General features: G+C 45.0%; 1 protein-coding gene across 3 annotated transcripts in view; it reads right to left on the reverse strand.

Moving 5' to 3' along the window:
- Positions 1 to 1,822: 1,822 nt before the first annotated feature.
- TCAF1 (TRPM8 channel associated factor 1) overlaps positions 1,823 to 19,101 on the reverse strand; it is a 66,328-nt gene continuing 49,049 nt past the window's right edge. For all 3 annotated transcript variants that reach the window (XM_060196753.1, XM_016187819.2, XM_060196752.1), the window contains exons 6-9: positions 18,280 to 18,519; positions 12,389 to 12,726; positions 6,913 to 7,163; positions 1,823 to 3,159 (exon numbers count right to left, since the gene is read on the reverse strand). In XM_060196753.1, the coding sequence (XP_060052736.1) occupies positions 3,150 to 3,159; positions 6,913 to 7,163; positions 12,389 to 12,726; positions 18,280 to 18,519 (839 nt within the window). In that variant the 3' untranslated portion in view covers positions 1,823 to 3,149. The remainder of the gene's footprint in view (positions 3,160 to 6,912; positions 7,164 to 12,388; positions 12,727 to 18,279; positions 18,520 to 19,101) is intronic.

Raw genomic sequence — 19,101 nt, forward strand, 5'->3', positions numbered from 1 at the left:
AATCAAATCTCCATTTCAGGTAGAAATGAGGTGCTAATTTATGAAACAAAGGCCTTTCTGTTATTCTTCAGTTAGAAAAATTACTGAAGTTTCAAAAATAAAAGGAACCAAGAATCAAGATACAATCGATCCAGGAATCTCAGAAGTCTGAAGATTTCCACAAGATTGTTGGCTACTTCTCATCTATGGCCATTATCACCCTGAACATTTCTGATCTCAGAAAATATTTGACTACTTCAGTCAACACTAGAAAATATAACTGCTGAAAACAGACTATGATATTCAGAGGAACTGACCAAGATTGTGCTAAGCACACTTATCTATGATCCCATACCTGGTCTTACAAGCAACTAAAATGTATTAAAATTGTCATTTGACTGGGATTGTAGGAAGGCTTACTTCTTCTTTATGATTTATGGCCTTTAAGCAATTCAGGGTGTAAGGGCAAATTTCCCATCTCTTCCTGGGAAACAACCCTGGTAGCTGGTATTCATCTTCATGGTGACAATTTACTGACCAGTGTTGAACACCTGTGAGCCAGTAAGCTTAATTACCAGACACATGGGCAGACCAGGCAGGGCTTTTGCTTTTGTGTAACACCTGTGAAAACTAGAGACAGTACACTTAGCAGTTGGAAGACACTTGGTGTGCCTAGAATAGAGAGCAGTGGATATATACAAGTGTGAACACATACATCACGTGGATCCAAATCCTTGAGGGCCTTATCAGCCTTGTTAAGGTTTTTGCTTGGGTGATATAGTCATTGTGAAACTACTGAAGGATTTTTTTGAGTTTATTAAAAATTTTTCAAAGGAATACATGCACAAGGTAAAAAAAAATTAAATAGTACAGAAGGACTTAAATGAAAAAAAAAAAAATATAAGGTTTTCTACCTCACACTTGAATCATCCTAATCTCCTCGCTAGAGAGGTAAGGCTCTGAACAATTTCTAAATTTAGATCCCAGGTAATCCATTGCCTAGTGCTGAGTATCATTGGGACAATAATTTCGTGACTCATTAACTTGAGAGAATCTTTCATAATTCCTCATTACAAAAGATAAGACTTTAAATTCCACTGTCTGCACCATTTCTTTTTTTATCCTTTCTCAAATTTTTGTTAGGGTATGTTGAATATCCTAACAAGATATTAGTTCATTATAAATGTATTAACTATATCATTTTGGACAGTGTACTAATTCCCTGGTTATTTCCCTACTAATGGCAGAGTTTGTTTTTATTGGTTTAGTAAGTAAGTGGCCCTAGTCTTCCTTTCACCTCCTTCTCTCAACTAATCTTCCTCCTCTCTCCAATCTCCTTCCTTTTCAGAACTAAATTTTTAAAATCTCAGTTCAGCTGACAGCACTGAATGGCCATAACATTTGGGTTAAGTAATTATAGTTTACTGCAAGCCAAGTAGTGTGACAGGTTTTTATTCTATGATGTTCAAGGCCATGGGGATCTGTGTCACTTGAAAGGAAATGTACCTGTCACTATAGTCAAATTGGACCTGAATTTCTTGGCATCTTTTCATATTCTTCTCTTGTAGACCAAAGACTGTTTTTCATATTTGCAAACATCCCTAGCTTCTTAGTGACTTTACCCTCCAAAAGGCAAATTCATCTCGAAAGACTTGAGACTACGCACCCTCATCCGACATAGGTCTCCTTCACCCTCATCTGACATAGGTCTCCTTCATCATCATCACTCTAGAGCAGAGTGTCCTAGTGGGAGACTCCCTCTAGAGTGACATAAACTGGATGAGGACCCTTGTCTTCAGGATTCCATTCCTTCTTCCTTCCTGGTTTTATTCATTTTTTTAAAAAAGAAGACTGGAGAACTTCAATAAGCGTGCAGTTAGTTGTACATGCTAGAAGATGTATTGATTTTGACTTGACTTTTCCCTGGCTTGGCTTGGTAGGAATTCAGGACTGCTTCTAGCATTCACTGTTGCTGATTAAAAATTTGCTGGCTCTCCTCCCCTTTATATCTGTGCTAATAGTTATGATGAACTACTTTGATTCTCTCTCTGGGCACTTTTGATACCTTCCTACTATCACTGGTCTTCACAAATGTCACAAGATATCAGCTGCAGGGTGCGTGGTAATTCCTCAATTAGAGACTTAGTTCTTTTTCTTCTTCAGTCCTTTTTTTTCCCCCAGTGTTATTTCCCTTCCCCCTCCCCCCTCTCTCTTCCAGAAACTCCTAGTACTTAGATATTGAGTGTCTCTTCCTCTTTTTTGCTATTTCTTGCTATTCTGCTCTGTAATCTGTAGGGAGACCACTTCAATTTTACTTTCTAGCCTACTGAATATTTCTGGTAGCTATGTTTAATTTGCAAAACATGTGTCTAATTCTCTTTTTCCTTTCTCCATAGCATCTTGTTTTGATCTTACAAATACATCTCAGATCTCTGTGATCTTTATGTTGCTAACTCTTTGGGTTACTATTAATATTTCTTGATTGTAACTGGTTATTCTCTGCTGGTTCTTCCCACTCTCTGCTCTATATCTGAGAATTCCCAGTTGACCATTTGCATTTAAGGATCAACAGAATTATTGACTTTTATTCTAGCAGTCTGAGTTTCTTCTGTAGTTATAGAATAGAGTTAGGCCCGTTCCTCTCATAGAACTCTTTTCAGACTAGAAGCACTTGGCTACATGAGTTGGGGACTCACATGCCAGTAAAGAACTAGCTAATAAGCTAGGGGATTGCTATGTCCACAGGAAGAGAAACTTTATGTCAGAGCATAAACTCTTACCTCTCTTCAGGCAGTTTATTCACATCTCTTATACAAACAACAATGACAAGAATAACACATGAACAGCTTTTTTCACCGGTAGCGGTATATACTGCCAGGATTCTGTGCACAAGGGTTGGGGCAGAGCAGGATGGGTGCCATTTCCAAGGGGCAGGTCTCTTTGTTAGACTTGTCAGGTGCCCGAGGCTCATAGGGGTCATGCTCCAGATCACATTACATCCTATCTGGGAGGGGCCTTCGATTTTTTTTTTCATTTATTTTTTATGATTCACCCACTCTCTTTCTCTCTCTTCCAGAAATGTGCTGAGATCTTCTTTGCTTATAACCAAATTCCTCCATTTTCCTTGCAGAGATGTTGTCCATCCACTTTTATGTTTCTTGACTTCAACTTCAGTGGGGCCTGGGAAGAGAGGGGAGGGAAACTCTATGTTCAACATCTTAAATTCAAAGTCCCACTGAAGGCATTTCCATGAGGAAGTGAAATGGATAGATCTTGATTTTTTTTTAATCTTTCTTTCCAAAGCATTTATTTATTTATTTCCTTTTGTCGCCTTTGTTTTTTTATTGTTGTAGTTATTATTGTTATTGATGTCATCGTTGTTGGATAGGATAGAGAGAAATGGAGAGAGGAGGGGAAGACAGAGAGGGGGAGAGAAAGATAGATAACTGCAGACCTGCTTCACCGCCTGTGAAGCGATTGTCCTGTAGGTGGGGAGCCGGGGGCTAGAACCGGGATCCTTCTGCTGGTCCTTGCTCTTTGCACGCTTAACCCACCGGACTCCCTAGATCTTCATTTTTAACCCCCGCCCTGGGTGCTGAGCCACTAACAGTGGATTAAAGTGGGTACAAACTGATATAAATACATGAGTAAGGATCTGATTCATCTTCTTAGAACATGCAGTTCCTGGGACTTTGGTGATGTGGGAATTAAAGTACTTTAACAAAATAGCCCTCATCCAAACTCTAATTAGTAGAGTGAACTTCCAGGGCCTTAGAGAGAATGTGTGAAGCCCCTATAACCCAGAACCTAAAAAAAGCTTGCACCAATATACACAAATATAGAGAGACAGTTGTAGAAATAATATTCAGCCCATATCTGCAACCTTAAGTGAACTGCTGTACCTTCCAATGGAGTGACTGGGGATCCAGAACTCTGGTGGTGGGAATGGTGAGGAGCTGTACCCACTATGTTGTAATTTTGTAAGTCAATATTAAATCTCTAAAAAAAAAAAATGTCCCAGTCTTCTAACCTGACTTCTGAGTATAGGAATGACAGTTGCTGGGCAGGAAGAATGAGATGAGCTTTGCAGGCTTAAAAGAATGTGCTAATATGTCATGTGCTTTAAAAAAAAAATCCCTTGGAGTTGGTGTATTGCACCAAAATAAAGGACTCTGGGGCAGTATGCATGTCCTGGAACATGATGACGAAGCAGGACCTAGGTGGGGGTTTAGAGTGTTATGTAGAAAACTGTTACATATGTACCAACTACTATATTTTACTGTGGACTGTAAAGCATTAATAACCCCAATAAAGAAAACAAAAAATAAAACAAAACAAACAAAAACTCCTTTGGATAAAAAACAAAACAAGAAAACCCCCAAAACTTGCATCATCAAGGGGCCACCCCAGCCCACTAGAAAACACTTAGGCACTGGCTCTTCCTCAAATTCTTCCTTCAAACTGGCATTTATAACAATCAAAGGGATCTTTGTTATTGCAAAGTTAGATGTGAAGAAATGCCAACAGCCATGGTACTGACAGGTAAGGGCATAAAGGTCCTACTGTTTGCTGGCTGGCTTCACCACTCCATCTTTTATTTGGTGATTTGAATCCCTGGAGTTGGAGAACACCCATTCTGTAATCAGAATGCCTGGGTATAGCCCAGATCTACCATTTATTAATCAGATAGTCCTAGGCAATATACCTGATCTCCATGAAATCCAGTCTGCTCGTTCTCAAAATAAGAATGATCAATTTCCATCTTATGAAGTTACTGTGAGGGCTTAACTGAAGTTGTTTGTATCAAGACACCAGCATATCACTTGGCACATACTCACCCACCTACTGGCGGCAACTGTGATAAAGGCTGAGTGTGTATTCACCACCCATGTTTGCAGCACCCAGTTGGCAAGCATTCACGAGTTGGGGGGGATAATTCTATGACTGAGAAGTGACACCACTCCTCATATCAAATGATGTATTTCAACACCTAAATAAATGGATGCGGGAGTCCAGAGGTAGCGCAGCGGGTTAAGTGCATGTGGCTCAAAGTGCAAGGACCGTTGTAAGGATCCCGGTTCGAGCCCCTGGCTCCCCACCTGCAGGGGAGTCAATTCACAGGCGGTGAAGCAGGTCTGCAGGTGTCTGTCTTTCTCTCCCCATTTCTGTCTTCCCCTCCTCTCTCCATTTCTCTCTGTTCTATCCAACAATAATGACAATAAGAATAACTACAACAATAAAACAAGGGCAACAAAAGGGAATAAATAAATAAATATTTTTAAAAAATTAAAAAATAAATTAATGGACACGAGCTAAAGGGGCATTTTCTGGCTTTACACAATGGGAATCTTCGAGCCCTGACTTTAGTTAAAACTGCAAAGAAATGAAAGGTTCTGGGGGCAGCAGATGGTGGTACACCTGCATGCAGGTTCAAGTCCCCTACCCCCACCTGCAGGGAGGGAAGCTTCAAGAGTGACAGAGCAGGACTGCAGGTGTGTCTCTGTCTCTTTCTCTCTCCCTCTCAATTTCTCTAGTTCTATCAAATAATATAAATAAAGTTTAAAAAACTTAAATAAATTTGAAAAAAAGGAAAAGCTCTAGGCCATTGGAAGAGAGGCAGTGAGTATTCTGTAGACCAGCAAAAATCAAATCAGCCCCTTAGGCGGGAATCTACTCCACCGTCCACCATCCTCTGCAGAATGGCGCTACACCGTCACACTGAGAGACAAGGGGTTTAACCTCACTCCACACACAAAGAAATGCCTGGACAGAGATGTGCAGACTTTCTCCAGAGATAAACCAAGCACTTTCTCCTACGTGACGTTGCTTTTCAAGCTCTTTGGAAACCCCCAACATATAAGATAGATGAGTCATCAGGGAGCTGTCTGGGCATTGTGGTAAATTTGTGTTTTGAGTGGCTTCCAGTGTGAGGTTTTTAGAAAAACAAAATAGTCTAATAAGAAAAATCCCAGGAGTCGGGCAGTAACGTAGCAGGCTAAGCGCACGTGGTGCGAAGCGCAAGAACCGGCATAAGGATCCTGGTTTGAGCCCCCGGCTCCCCATCTGCAGGGGAGTCACTTCACAGGCGGTGAAGCAGGTTTGGAGGTGTCTGTCTTTCTCTCACCCTCTTTGTCTTCCCCATTTCCTCTCTGCCCTACCTAACAACGACGACAACAATGACGACATCAATAACACCAATGATAATTACAACAACAATAAAAAAACAAGGGCAACAAAAGGGAAAATACATAAATGTAAAAAAAAAAAAAAGAAAGAAAGAAAAAGAAAAATCCCAGGAGGGGCCTGGCCCTGGCACAACTGATTAAATGCACACGTTACAGTGCGCAAGGATCCAGGTTCAAGTTCCTGGTCCCCACCAGCAGAAGGAAAGCTTCACAAGTAGTGAAGCAGGGTTGCAGGTCTCTCTCTCTCTCTCTCTCTCTCTCTCTTTCTCTCCCTCTCCCTCTCAATTTCTCTCTGTCTCTATTCAATAATAATTAAATAAAATATTTAAAGAGAAGAAAATTACAAAGGGAAAAGAAAATCCCAGGGATCTCAGGGTGTCAGGATGAGACCATCCTCTCTCTCTGTGGGTCCCACCCATAACAGGTCACCAAGGATAAACAGAGGAGCAGCTGCAAACACCAGACCAGCTGCAAGGTTAGAAGGAATCTGATAGCTGAGAATCTGAGAAGAGCAGCAAGACCCAACAAATGGAAGGCCTATCACCCAAGCAATTCTGATCCCACTGCTTGCAGCATCTCTAACCTGCTTCCTTAAGACAGGATGGGGTGAAAGGGTCCAGGGTCAAATAAGCTGAGCAAGGACAAAGGTGGAGCCCTAAGAGACAGTCTGAGGAATGAGCCCCCCTTCCCCCTCTGCCTTGCCTCCCCCAACCTCTCCACTTGCCACCTCCCTAGGTACGCTCCTTACATCTGTGTGAGGAGATAGAGCTTCATAATGTTCTCCTTCCACTCAGGCAGGTAGGCCAGGCTGGTGGCCACTTCCTTCTGGATGGGCCAGGCCCAGGCCTCGAAGAATGGCACTAGGTTCTTCTGCACTTGGTGCGAGAACATTTTCACCCACAGATTCATTTTGTTGATGTTGTCTGTGGGCAGGTTGGTCTGGTTCCTGTACTCAGTGAAGAGACGGATGAATGGCTCCCAACCAAAGGCCTCCTGGAGCTGGCGAGAAAGAAGTCACAGAATGAGACAATGCAGATCTGAGTAAAAGGAGGCTTCGCCAACATGATGCAGGAAATCGATGCATCTGATCCCTGAAAAAGTACTTATTTTTATTTTGGTGCGGGGGCTCAACTCCGGCAACCATGGTGCTCTACCATTAAGCTACAAATCTGGCCGGAAACACTACATCACATCCATGGTTGTGGTAATGACCTAGATGGAACAAGAGATAAGTGGCTTGAGGGGCCAGGTGGTAGCACACGGTTGAATGCACAGGCTACAATGCACAAGGACCCAGGTTCAAGCCCCTGGCACAAACCTTCCAAGTGGTAAAGCAGGGTTGCAGGTGTCTCTCTCTCTCTCTCCCCCCAGTCACCTGTTGCTTTCTTTCTATCTTTACCTAAACAAACAAAGTTCAGAAGAAGAGATTAATGCACTGACACTATCCTAATGCCACTTGGCAGAAATGCAGGGACTACCTAGAGCCATAACTCAGCCGATATAAGGACTGGCACCTCCACGGCGCAGACACCCCTCCCCCCCATCTTGCTGACGCAAAGGAGAGGAGTGACTTATCCACAACCGCTAGTGGCACAACAACACTTAACACCTGACAGGGACTAAGGAGCCTCTTAAATCAAATCCACAAGTGGCCCTGAAGATACAGTTGTGACGCAGAGCTGAATGGTGGGCATCTGATAAAACTCAAACTGAGTCTCCGTCTGGATTCTACCTCAGACCCAGAAGCCTTCTTCAGTGAATGAACAGCTTCTTTCATCCTGTGAATCTCTCCCTCACTCTGTTCCACCTGGGTCACACCAGCAGGGGGAACACTTCAGGAGCTGTGAAGCAGTACTGCAGGTGTCTCTCTTCCTCTCTCCCTCTCTATTTCCACATCTCCTTCCTTCTTATTTATCTCTCTGTGAGAGAGAAGAGAGAGAGAGAGAAGAAAAATGGTCGTCAGGAACAGTGGATTCATCATGCAGGCACTGAGCCCCAGTGATCACCCTGGTGCAACTGAAAAATAAAAGGCTGCTGGGAACAATGGACTCATGCAGGCACCATAATAATCCTACTGAACAGTTACAAAAACAAATAAATAAATATACGTGATTAAAAGGATCAGGGGCCCAGTTGCCTCTGGTGGAGAGACTTGATGAATTAGTGGTGGAAGAAGTGTGCTAACACATATTTGGGGGAGATGAGAAAGTGTAGCCCTGTAATTACCGATTTGTAAAACAGCATTTCCTGAATAAAAATATAAATTAAAATACGAAGAAAGAAAAGAAGAAAGAAAAAAAAAAAGAAAGGAAACAGTGAGTGTCAGAAAAGATCTACAAAGAAGAAGACTCTTAAACACTGGAGGTGGAAAGGCAAAAGTTGGTGTAGCCACTGTAGAAATCAGAATGGAAACTCCTCAAAAAATTAAGATAGGAGGGCCTGGAGAGATAGCATAGTGGCTATGAAAATGATTTTTATGTCTGAGACCCTGAGGTCTCAGGTTCAGTCCCCAGCACCTCTGTAAGTCAGAGTTAAGCAGTGCTCTAGTCATGGGGGGGGGGGGGATAGAACAGAAGGCAGAAAGATAGCTCACCTAGATAGTGTGCTTGCTTTGCTAAGGGCACAGCCCAGGGTTGAGCCCTGCCCCCACTGCACAGTGCTGCAGCATGTTTCTCTCTGTCTCCCTATCTTAAAAGGTCAGCCTGGAGTGGTTAAGCCCCAGTAACAACAAACAAAAATTAAAATAGAAACCCCACACCATCTCGTTATTCTGATGCTGTGTATTCAGCTTCTGCCCCAATACATTAGTTTGAACACACACACACACACACACACACACACACACACACACATCTCTCTCTCTCTTTTTTTAATCATTACTACAACCAGGGACAGAAAACAACCTGTATCCCTCCACTGACAAATGAATAAAGAAAAAATATGGTGCATAAACACAATAGAATATTATTTAGCTATAAAAAAAAGTCAACATGTTGTCATTTGCAAAAACATGAATGGGCCTAGAAGGTGCTGTGTATAGTGAAATAAGCCAGTCGGAGGAAGACCGACACCGTGATGTCCTCCCTATGTGGGCTTCAGAGATAAGGAACTGATGGGTTCAGTAAGACAAGAGCAAAGCTTTGGCTTATGAAACAAGTAGTAGTTACCCTAATGAGAAGATGAAAGGCAGGAGGGGGTGTATGTGTGAGACAAGACGGAGTAAACAGAATGCTGGTTGGTAGTGAACCCTACATACTGTTCCAATGTAATGAGACTTTGTGTCACTAACTAGAAAAGGCTTTGCACCCCCCAAACAACCTTGATCCTTACTCCCAGCGAGGTAGAAGTGATAGAAGAAGGAGATAAGAGGGCTCTGAACTCCAGCTTCATCAGTACCCAGAAAGAGAGGAGGGAAAGGAGAGGATCACACAGAGGTAGTAATGTTGTCATGAGAGGCTCAGAGGGGAAGAGAGGAAGGAAAATGGGGCATAAATGTATAAATGCAGACAGATAGTTGTACAGATGGTGGCTGGCCCATGTGGTGGCTTGCAGTGGGGCGACTGAAGATACAGAACCCTGGTGGTGGAAATGGAGTGGATTTATGCCCCTGTTGACATGTAATTTTGTAAATCAATATTAAATCAAAAGACTCTCATGCCTGAGGCCCAGAGGTCCAATCCCCAGCACTACCATAAGCCAGAGCTGTGCAACGCTCTGGTATCTATGTCTCTAGCTTTTATGAAAATAAAACAAACTATTGTTAAAAAATGAAAGAAAGAAAAGAAAAGGCTCATTATATCTTTAAAAATGATAAACGAAGAAACAAGAAGTGAAACAGAATTCTAGAAAGAGGCAGAGATTCCCAGACCACTGGGAAGAGCCCATGCAAGGCTGGGCCTTGGTGTTTGAAAGTTAAAAGAAGAAAACCTAGATGGACTTCAGCTTTGGGGAGTAGCCTGACAGAAAGGTTAGCGTGTCCTTCGCAGGCGCAATGTCCCTCTGGTGTTAGTGGGAAAGGACAGACAGAAACCGGAGCAGATGGGAGAAGCAGGATAGAGTGTGGCCAGCCCAAGAGTGAGTAATGAAATTTGGTGAGAGGGCACTTGACCAGATCCAAGGGCTGGGGGGAGCGGGGGGAGCTGGGTTGTCAGACACAAATTCCAAGGCAAAGGCACCCCCACATCCAGCTCAGTGAGGAATCCTGGACAGCCCAGCAAGGGGCAACTAAGGCACAACCAAGTCATAATACAAAGAGCGGAAAACACATTAAGGGTGGGGAAGGCCACATTGCACACCACATAGGCATGTGAGGAGTTTGTTTGGTTTTAGGTTGCTATTAAGTTATCTGGCTCCTGTCTCAGCTCTGGGTTTAAAACCAGTGAGAGTAAACTCTATTTATAGTATGACATTTGCCTCTTCCTGTTTTATCCTTTCTTGGCATTTTCTACCCCTACTCATAAAACTTTTCAACACACAGAGGCACAGGGGGTTAAGATAATTCCGTCTACTTTAGGGGCAGGAGGCCTCACCAAAGAACATTTTGAGGGAGTCGGGTGGTAGCGCAGTGGGTTAAGTGCATGTGGCGCAAAGCACAAGGACCGGAGTAAGGATCCCGGTTCGAGTCCTGGCTCCCCACCTGCAGGGGGGGGGGGTCACTTCACATGCGGTGAAGCAGGTCTGCAGGTGTCTATCTTTCTCTCCCCCTCTCTGTCTTCCCCTCCTCTCTCCATTTCTGTCTGTCCTATCCAACAACGATGACATCAATAACAACAACAAGAATAACAACAATAATAACAAAAACAACAAAGGCAACAAAAGGGAAAATAAATAAATAAATATAAAAAATCATTATAAATTAAAAAAAGAGCATTTTGAGACTCGGGCATTTTCCTTTGGTGGCAAATGTGACTGGAAATTCCCCTGGGTCACTGGACCGTCACCTCACCTTGGAATTCTCTATAATGGTGATGCCAGATACTCAGTTTATTTGGGTCCCTCATTCCATTAAAAACTGCCCAGAGAAAAGCCAGTAGGGGTGGGAGAGAAAGGAGAATCTATTCGAATCCTATCAGGAGTTGGCTTTCTAGTCCATCATTGGTTTGACCCATTAACACTCCATAAAGGTTGTAGCCCCAGGACCAGTCTGAACCTGCTGGCCACACTGGAGCCATGGAGACCCAACAGGTCAGTTCTTATTAGTAAATTCTCTACACCTAGGACGGATTTATATTATCATTTTTGACACACAGGACACATGAAGAAGCATGGTGACATACCGTGCATGTTATGCCCAACCTCTACATGGTAAGACATCATCTATACAGTCCAAGAATACTCCAATCTTCAAAACGCAGAGACTTTATGATACTCAGAGAGGCTTTGAATAAACGAATTCATTTTCATGAGAGAGATAGAAAGGGAGGCACTGCTCAGCTCTGGTTTATGGTGGTCACGGGGATTGAACTTGGGTTTTCAGAGCCTCAGACATGAAAGTAATTTTCAGAACCATTATGCCATCTCTCTCCCTCTCTCTCTCTCTCTTATAGGACAGAGAGAAATTGAGTTGGGAGGGGAAGACAGAGAGGGAGAGAGAAAGATAGACATCTGCAGACCTACTTTATCTCTTGTGAAGCGATCCCCCTGCAGGTGGGGAGCCAGGATGGAGGTGGGATCCTTGCACGAGTCCTCACTATGTGCGCTTAACCCGGTGTGCCACCCAGCTCTCCATCTCTCTCTCTCTTTTTTTTTAAATTTTTTATTTGCTATTGGATAAAGGCAGAGAGAAATTGAGAGGAATGAGGAAGAGAGACAGAGAGACACCTACACCTGCAGGCCTGCTTCACCACTCATGAAGGGACCAGGGGCTTGAACCTGGGTCTTTGTGCACTGTAATGTTGAGTGCTCAGTCAGGTGTGCCACCGCCTGGGCCCCATTATGCTACCTCGATACCCCTCAGGGAGGTCTCTTTTTGGCACCACTCCCCCTCCACCTATTGTGTGATCCACAGTAAAGCTCTTACTCATTTGGAATTGTCTTGGTTCCTATTTGAGTCATGACAGGACTCCAGGGTCCATGACCCATGCCAGCAGTGTGTGTGTGTGTGTGTGTGTGTGTGTGTGTGTGTGTGTGTGTGTGTGTGAGAGAGAAAGAGAGAGAGAGAGAGAGAAGGGGTCAGATTGGGGGTGGGGCATGGGGATCCCATCTCCCTTCATTCCTGCTGGTACCTGTAAGTACGTTTCCAGCGCTGTCCACGCATTCCAATTCTTCACACTGGGACCCTTGCTCAGGTAGATTCGAACCCTCTTCTCCCGGACCGGGGGCCACAGGGCGATGTTGGCGCGGCTCCGAGGGATGCCCAGCACCGTCTCGTGCACGTACACGCACCACAGGTTGCAGGTGGCCTCGGTGGTGTGCGGGGGGAACTCCCACTCCTGCCGCTGCTGGTTGCGGCCCAGCTCGTGCACGGGGCCCCACAGCCCCTTGGTTCGGATGAGTCGTTCGTTGATGAGCTCCTGCACGGACTCTAGGTGGCACATGATAGGGTACCCCGCGTGCATCCAGCCTGGAAGGGGCAGGAGGGGAGGGGGAGAGGGAGACAGGCTTAGGGAGCGTCCCAAGATTAAAATGCTTTCCAACATAAAAAAAATTATTTATTTATTTTTGCCTCCAGGGTTATTGCTGGAGCTTGGTGTTTATGCCCTGCTCCTGGAAGCTATTTTTTTTCCCTTTTATTGCCCTTGTTGTTTTATCATTGTTGTGTTTATTACTGTTGTTGTTATTGATGTCATTGTTGTTGGATAGGGCAGAGAGAAATGGAGACAGGAGGGGAAGACAGAGAGGGGGAGAGAAAGATAGACACCTGCAGACTGGCTTCACTGCCTGTGACTGGCTTCACTGACTCCCCCTACAGGTGGGGCGCTGGGGGACTCAAACCTGGATCCTTAAGTCAGTCCTTGTGCTTTGCGCCACATGCACTTAACCTCTTGTGCTACCTCCCGACCCCTGAAATACTTTATTATTGGATAGAGACAGAGAGAAATTGAGAGGCAAGGGGGAGATAGAGAAGGAGAGAGACAGAGAGACACCTGCAGCTCTGCTTTACCACTCATGAAACTTTCCCCCTGCAGGTGGGGACCGGGGGCTTGAACCTGGGTCCTTGTGCACTGTAATGTGAGCACTTAACCTGGTGCTCCACCACCTGGCCCCCCACTTCTTCTTTTTTTTTCCCTGTATAAAACTGACATGAAGTCTCTGGGGTTCAGGCAGGCAAAATCAGGCCTGGAGCTGGCAGTTTGGAGGGTATGACAACCCCCTCCCAGGAGCAGACATATTGTTCTGCTATTTTGGTGTTGTTGTTACTACTATACCAGGGTTTATTGCTGGGGCTTGGTGCTTGCATTACAAATCCACTGCTAAGCCATGACCACTTTTTTTTTCTTTCCTTTCTATTTTTATTAGGACAGTTAGGTGAAGGTGATATTCAGAAGGAGAAAGAGAAACTCTTGCAAACCTGCTTCTCCACTGATGAAGTGTCCCCCCTGCAGGTGGGAAGTAGGGGCTTGAACCCGGGTCCTTGAGCATGATAATGTGTGCGCTTACCCAGGTATGTAACCGTCCCATGGTCCTACTCTTTTGGCTTTACCTGGACACAGACAGAACCTTGTTGATAAGCACCCCAGACCCTGGGCCAGGCAGGGCTAGTGAGTGGAGGCTGAACAATGGACTCTTTCTAGAACTGGAAGGGAGATAAAAGTGGGAAGAAGGACTCTGCAAATATACACACCCGTCAAAGAAATGACAGCGCCTACACTGAGCACAAACCCCTGGGACAGCACGGGGTTGGGAGCCCAAAGAACGGGAGGCCATTTCCCCAAACATCCATGCAAACCAACTCTTGTAGACACCAATGAAAGGAGAATGGACTGTCAAAATCAGCTTCACCAAGGCAAAACCCCACAAGTCAAGGGATCTTTACATTCCAGAGACTCTTGCCCTTTCTCAGATATCTAAGGACTATCTGAGCAGACGTTTTCCAGAGCCCTACAAAGAGGCCAGGGGAGGCAACGGGTTACTTTCCCAGCCTTATGGAAAATGTCACAAGCCTTTCTTTATTAACTTCACTAACATTAACTTCCTCCAACTTTCCTGCAAATAGTTGTCAACTCTATGTCTCAAGAACCCTTTCTCTTTCCCTTGGGACCCTAGTGTCTGTCTGTCTGTCTGTCTGTCTCTCTCTCTCTCTAAGATTTTTTTTCCTCTCCATTTTATTAGAGGACAGAGAGAGGTTGAGAGGAGAAAGGGAGATAAAGAGGAAAGGAGAATGACCCCTGAAGACCTGCTTCACTACTTGTGAAGCATCCGCCCTGCAGATGGGGACTAGGGGGCTCGAACCAGGGCCCTTGCACGTGGTAATGTGTGCACTCAACTAGGTACCCCATCAAACCCCCCTCCCCCTCTTGTTCCCTATGGGGCTAGATGTGAAAGCATGGTAGAGCATAGGGGAACTCCCATCATAAAGATGGAGGTCTGAAAAGATACCCCACCTGTCAGCCTTTCCCTTCCAGGGGTCGTGCATGGAGGGAAAAGCTTTCCTGACTCAGTTTCCCCTTGTCAGTCTCCCAAGCATCACAAGAATCTACACCTCCTAACACTTAACTCATTTCCTTGTTATAAACCAAATGGTTTGCCTGCTTAAAGTTCACTATAGTTCACCTGCTGTGATCACACACACTCCACATAGCACCATTCTGCCTTGACCAAAAGGCTCTTCCTTCCTAGCTCCTTAAACTCCTCCACTTTGACCTAACTCCTCTATCTTCCTTCAAGGCTCCTCTCTGTCTACTTCTCCCTTGTAGAGATAATAAACATGTCCTTCTAAACACCTTCAGCTAATTGACTCCCTTACCCAATTGCCACTAATCATTCTGGAAATCTCCCCTCTACCACTATCAATTCCTTAGAACCTTCACCACGGGGATTCTGACCTTCCAAAGCCCACCCTTACCACCGCATGTGGAAAATGTCCTTTGTTCCCTTCTGCTATTTAGACCCTGCCTTCTGTACAATAGACAGATCGTTTGTGACTAAGTCTCCTGGTCTTTTCCTGTTGTTAGCCACTGAGCTAACACGAGAGGCCAGTAGTATACCTTACTTCTGCTTTAAGGCCCCCACGGGAGTACCAGCAACCCCACTTCCCTAGGAAACCATGCTAGTGACAAGATAAATTCCCAGGGTTCTTTAATTTCCACACAGCTCTTTGCTAAGAAGCTAAAGGTCTCTTTGTTCAGGGTCTTCTCAAAGATATGAAACTCCTTCTGCCAATGACAGTGACTTGGGTCAAGGTCGCCTCCACTTCACCTGGTCCTTGAAGTCCCCTGATGGACATCTGTGAGTTGCATCCTGATTTCCCATTGAGTGAGTGACACCTCACACTCTCTTAAACAGGCGCATACTTGAACACTTCAGGGACACACAGATCTATACTTTGCGTTACGTATTTGCCATGTGTTCTCATTAAAACAAACAAACAAACAAAAGAAAACTTATCATCACCAGGCTTATTGCAGGGGTTTGGTATCTACACTACAAATCCATTGTTTCTGATGGTCATTTTTTCCTTTTTTTTTTCTCTCTCTCTCTCTTTTCTTTGGTAGGACAGAGAGAAATAGAGATGGGAGGAGGAGATATTGAGGGAGAAAGAGACACCTCCAGCACTGCTTCATGACTCATGAAGCTTTCCCCCTGCAGGTGGGGACCAGAGGCTTGAACAAGGTTCTTGAGCACGGTAATGTGGGAACCCTCACCTGACCCCCATCATCAACATTTCTATCAAAATATTTCTTCCATTTTCACAGAGGGCATCCTCCATGTAGTACAGGATCATCCCACAATTGGTGAATACTTAGCTTATTTCCAATTCCTTGTGTGGAAATTGTGAGGATATGGTTGAGCTTGGCAGGGCTTGACTTGAGGGGACATCCATCCTGTCAGTCTGTCTCTCTCTACTGAGAGGTCGAGTTAGGAGGGACACAACCCCCCAAGGTTTGCCTGGTCTTATCAGACTCCCTACCTCACAAAGCACCCTGCATTCCTGATACTATGGCCTGCTCCCTTATTATCTACATAATCATTGTTTTGCCTGAAAGATCCCCAAAGATCCCCATTCCATTCCTTTGATCTATCTTCTTTCTACCGTCAAGACCCTCCCTGCCTGCAGGTATTATTAATCTTATCAGTTAAAATACTCGCAACAGTTGCTAAGGAAGTTCCTACCTTTCCCAGCCCCTTTTGTCTTTCTCCGCCCCTTTCCAAACCATGTCAAGCCATTTCCGTTTCCGACTTGCTACTTCTGGTCAGACTTTTAAAAGCTTTGGCTCTCTGATCAATAAAGAATCTAATTGCCTCGCCACCACCCACTCTGTTCCTGAGTCATCTCTCTCGCGTGGCTGAGTGAGTAGTAGTCCAGGCTGGCTCCAGTTGTGTTCTCTCCAACCCAGAGAGTATGTGCCTGAGAAGAGGCACTCCCCCCCCCACTAGCCTGGCATGGAAAGGCAATGGAATCTACTAGAATTCATGGTACAGTTTTCTTCTTAAAAATAATAAATTAATAAGAGTGATAAAGAGAAAGAGACAGAAAGCATGAGAGAAAGAGAGATACCAGAGCACTAATCTACTCTTGCATATGTGGTCTTGGGGATTGAACCCAGGTCCTCAAGCATTTAAGCAAAGCAGGATAAAATCAGGGCTTGAACCCTTCCTTCTTAGCCACCCATACCCTACAGATCAAAACAAAGCTGTCTCTGGTCAGTTATCAATTCTTTTTTCTTTTTTCTTTTTTTTTGTCACAGGATTATCACTGATGCTTGGTGCCATCACTATAAATCCACTGCTCCTGGTGGACTTTTTGCATCTTTTATTTTTTCTATATTTATTTATTTATTTATTTATTTTCCCTTTTGTTGCCTTTTTTATTGTTGCTGTTACTGATGTTATCCTAGTTAGGACAGAGAGAAATGGAGAGAAGAGAGGAACACAGAGAGGGAGAGAGAAAGATAGACACCTGAAGACCTACTTCACCACCTGTGAAGCGACTCCCCTGCAGGTGGGGAGCCAGGGGCTCGAACCGGGATCCTTAGGCCGGTGCTTGCACTTGGTGCTACTTGCTCTTACCCCTCTGTGCTAAAGCCTGACTCCCATTTTTTTTTTGCATCTTATTGGACAGAACAGAGAGAAATGGAAAGACGAGAGGGAGATAAGATAGGAAGAGAGAAAGACAGACACCTGCAGATCTGCTTCACTGCTCATGAAGCGCCCCCCCAACACAGGTGGGGAGTGGGGGCTCAAACCCTGATTCTTAGGAGGGTCCTTGTGCTTAGTGATGTGTGTGCTTAACTGGGTGCACCACCACGTAGCCTCTGCCTATCAACTCTTTAACTCAACTTGGGACTTCTCTGTGTGAAGTAAGTGTAGAACACTGCTGGAGCCCTTCAACACCCCTCCCTCCTTGATGGCAGCTATAAGACACAACCTCAACCTCGAGCCTGCTGCCCCAGATGCCAGTGCAGCTGATAAGCCTCAGCCCACCTCAAGCCAGGGGCTAAATGGCCGCCCCGAACTGGAGGACTGTGCTGTGCACGCAGACTGTAAGGCTGTAGTCCAGGGGTGTCGGGCGGTAGCGCAGCAGGTTAAGAGCATGTGGCACGAAGCACAAGGAATGGCATAAGGATCCTGGTTCGAGCCCCTGGCTCCCCACCTGCAGGGGAGTCGCTTTACAGGCAGTGAAGCAGGTCTGCAGGTGTCTATCTTTCTCTCCCCCCTCTGACTTCCCCTCCTCTCTCCATTTCTCTCTGTCCTATCCAACAAAGACAATGACATCAATAAACAACAACAATAATAACTACAATACAATTAAAAAAAGGGCAACAAAAGGGAAAATAAATTAATTAATTAAAAAAAAAGACTGCAGTCCATCACATTAGTCCATCACACTGAGAGGATCTTATCTGAACACACAGGCTGCCTGCCTGCAGATGAGAAGAGACCTTTTGTGGGTAACCCTTGGCCTTTGGCCTTGGACCCTTGGGGAGGTCCGAGAGGGTTGACCCAGTGCACCCACCGACTGAGATCTGCACGTCGGCCACGATCCTCTGAGGCAGCCGCAGAGGAAAGGGCTCGGCCCCCAGGCGTGCTACGGCCTGCATCACCTCGTCCCAGAGGCGGAGCAGCGGCTCTGGGTTCTCCAGCGTGCGGAGGTTGGCACTGGGCAAGGTGAGGATGATGTTCTCGGTGGCCAGTTCTCCCCAGGGACCTGGGTTCTCCTGGAGCCGTTTCTTCCACTCCTCCTGGGATGTCTCCCCTGCGATGAGAGACCAGGATGCTCATACAGAACAATTTTAATTTCTCAATTGCTCTCCATTGGAACATGTACTGTGAGCCCCGGTAGAAGACTGAGGTCCCGACGGTCAGCCTCAAGTCCCTCCTCCATCCTTTTTGTCATGTACCATCAGTCAGGGCCTTGCATATGTGTCATACCACTGATCTGTCTCCTGCATTGAATTTTTCACTCTCTCTCATTTTGAGAGAAGGATGAAGAGGAAGGAAGAGACAGAGAAAAAGAGAAGAGACACCTCAACACAACTTCACCATCCATGTGATGCTGAGGCTCTAACCCACGACCTGAGGTTACAGAAAGAATCTTTCCCCCCAGTTTTATTTATTTATTTATTTTTTTGGTACTAGAATTTCACAAATGCTTGATCCCACCACTTCTGAGCAAACACTTTTTTTTTTTTTGGTATTTCTTTTTTCCTTTCTTGGGGGTGTTAATGCATCACAGTACAGTTGTCTCTCTCATTCATTTCTCCTTTTTTTCAGATAAAGAGTGAGAGAGGAAGAGAGACACCACAGCACTGCCCCTCCCTGCCACCTGTGACATTTC

Source organism: Erinaceus europaeus, chromosome 8 (assembly GCF_950295315.1).
Source record: "Erinaceus europaeus chromosome 8, mEriEur2.1, whole genome shotgun sequence".
NCBI classification, from domain to species: domain Eukaryota; kingdom Metazoa; phylum Chordata; class Mammalia; order Eulipotyphla; family Erinaceidae; genus Erinaceus; species Erinaceus europaeus.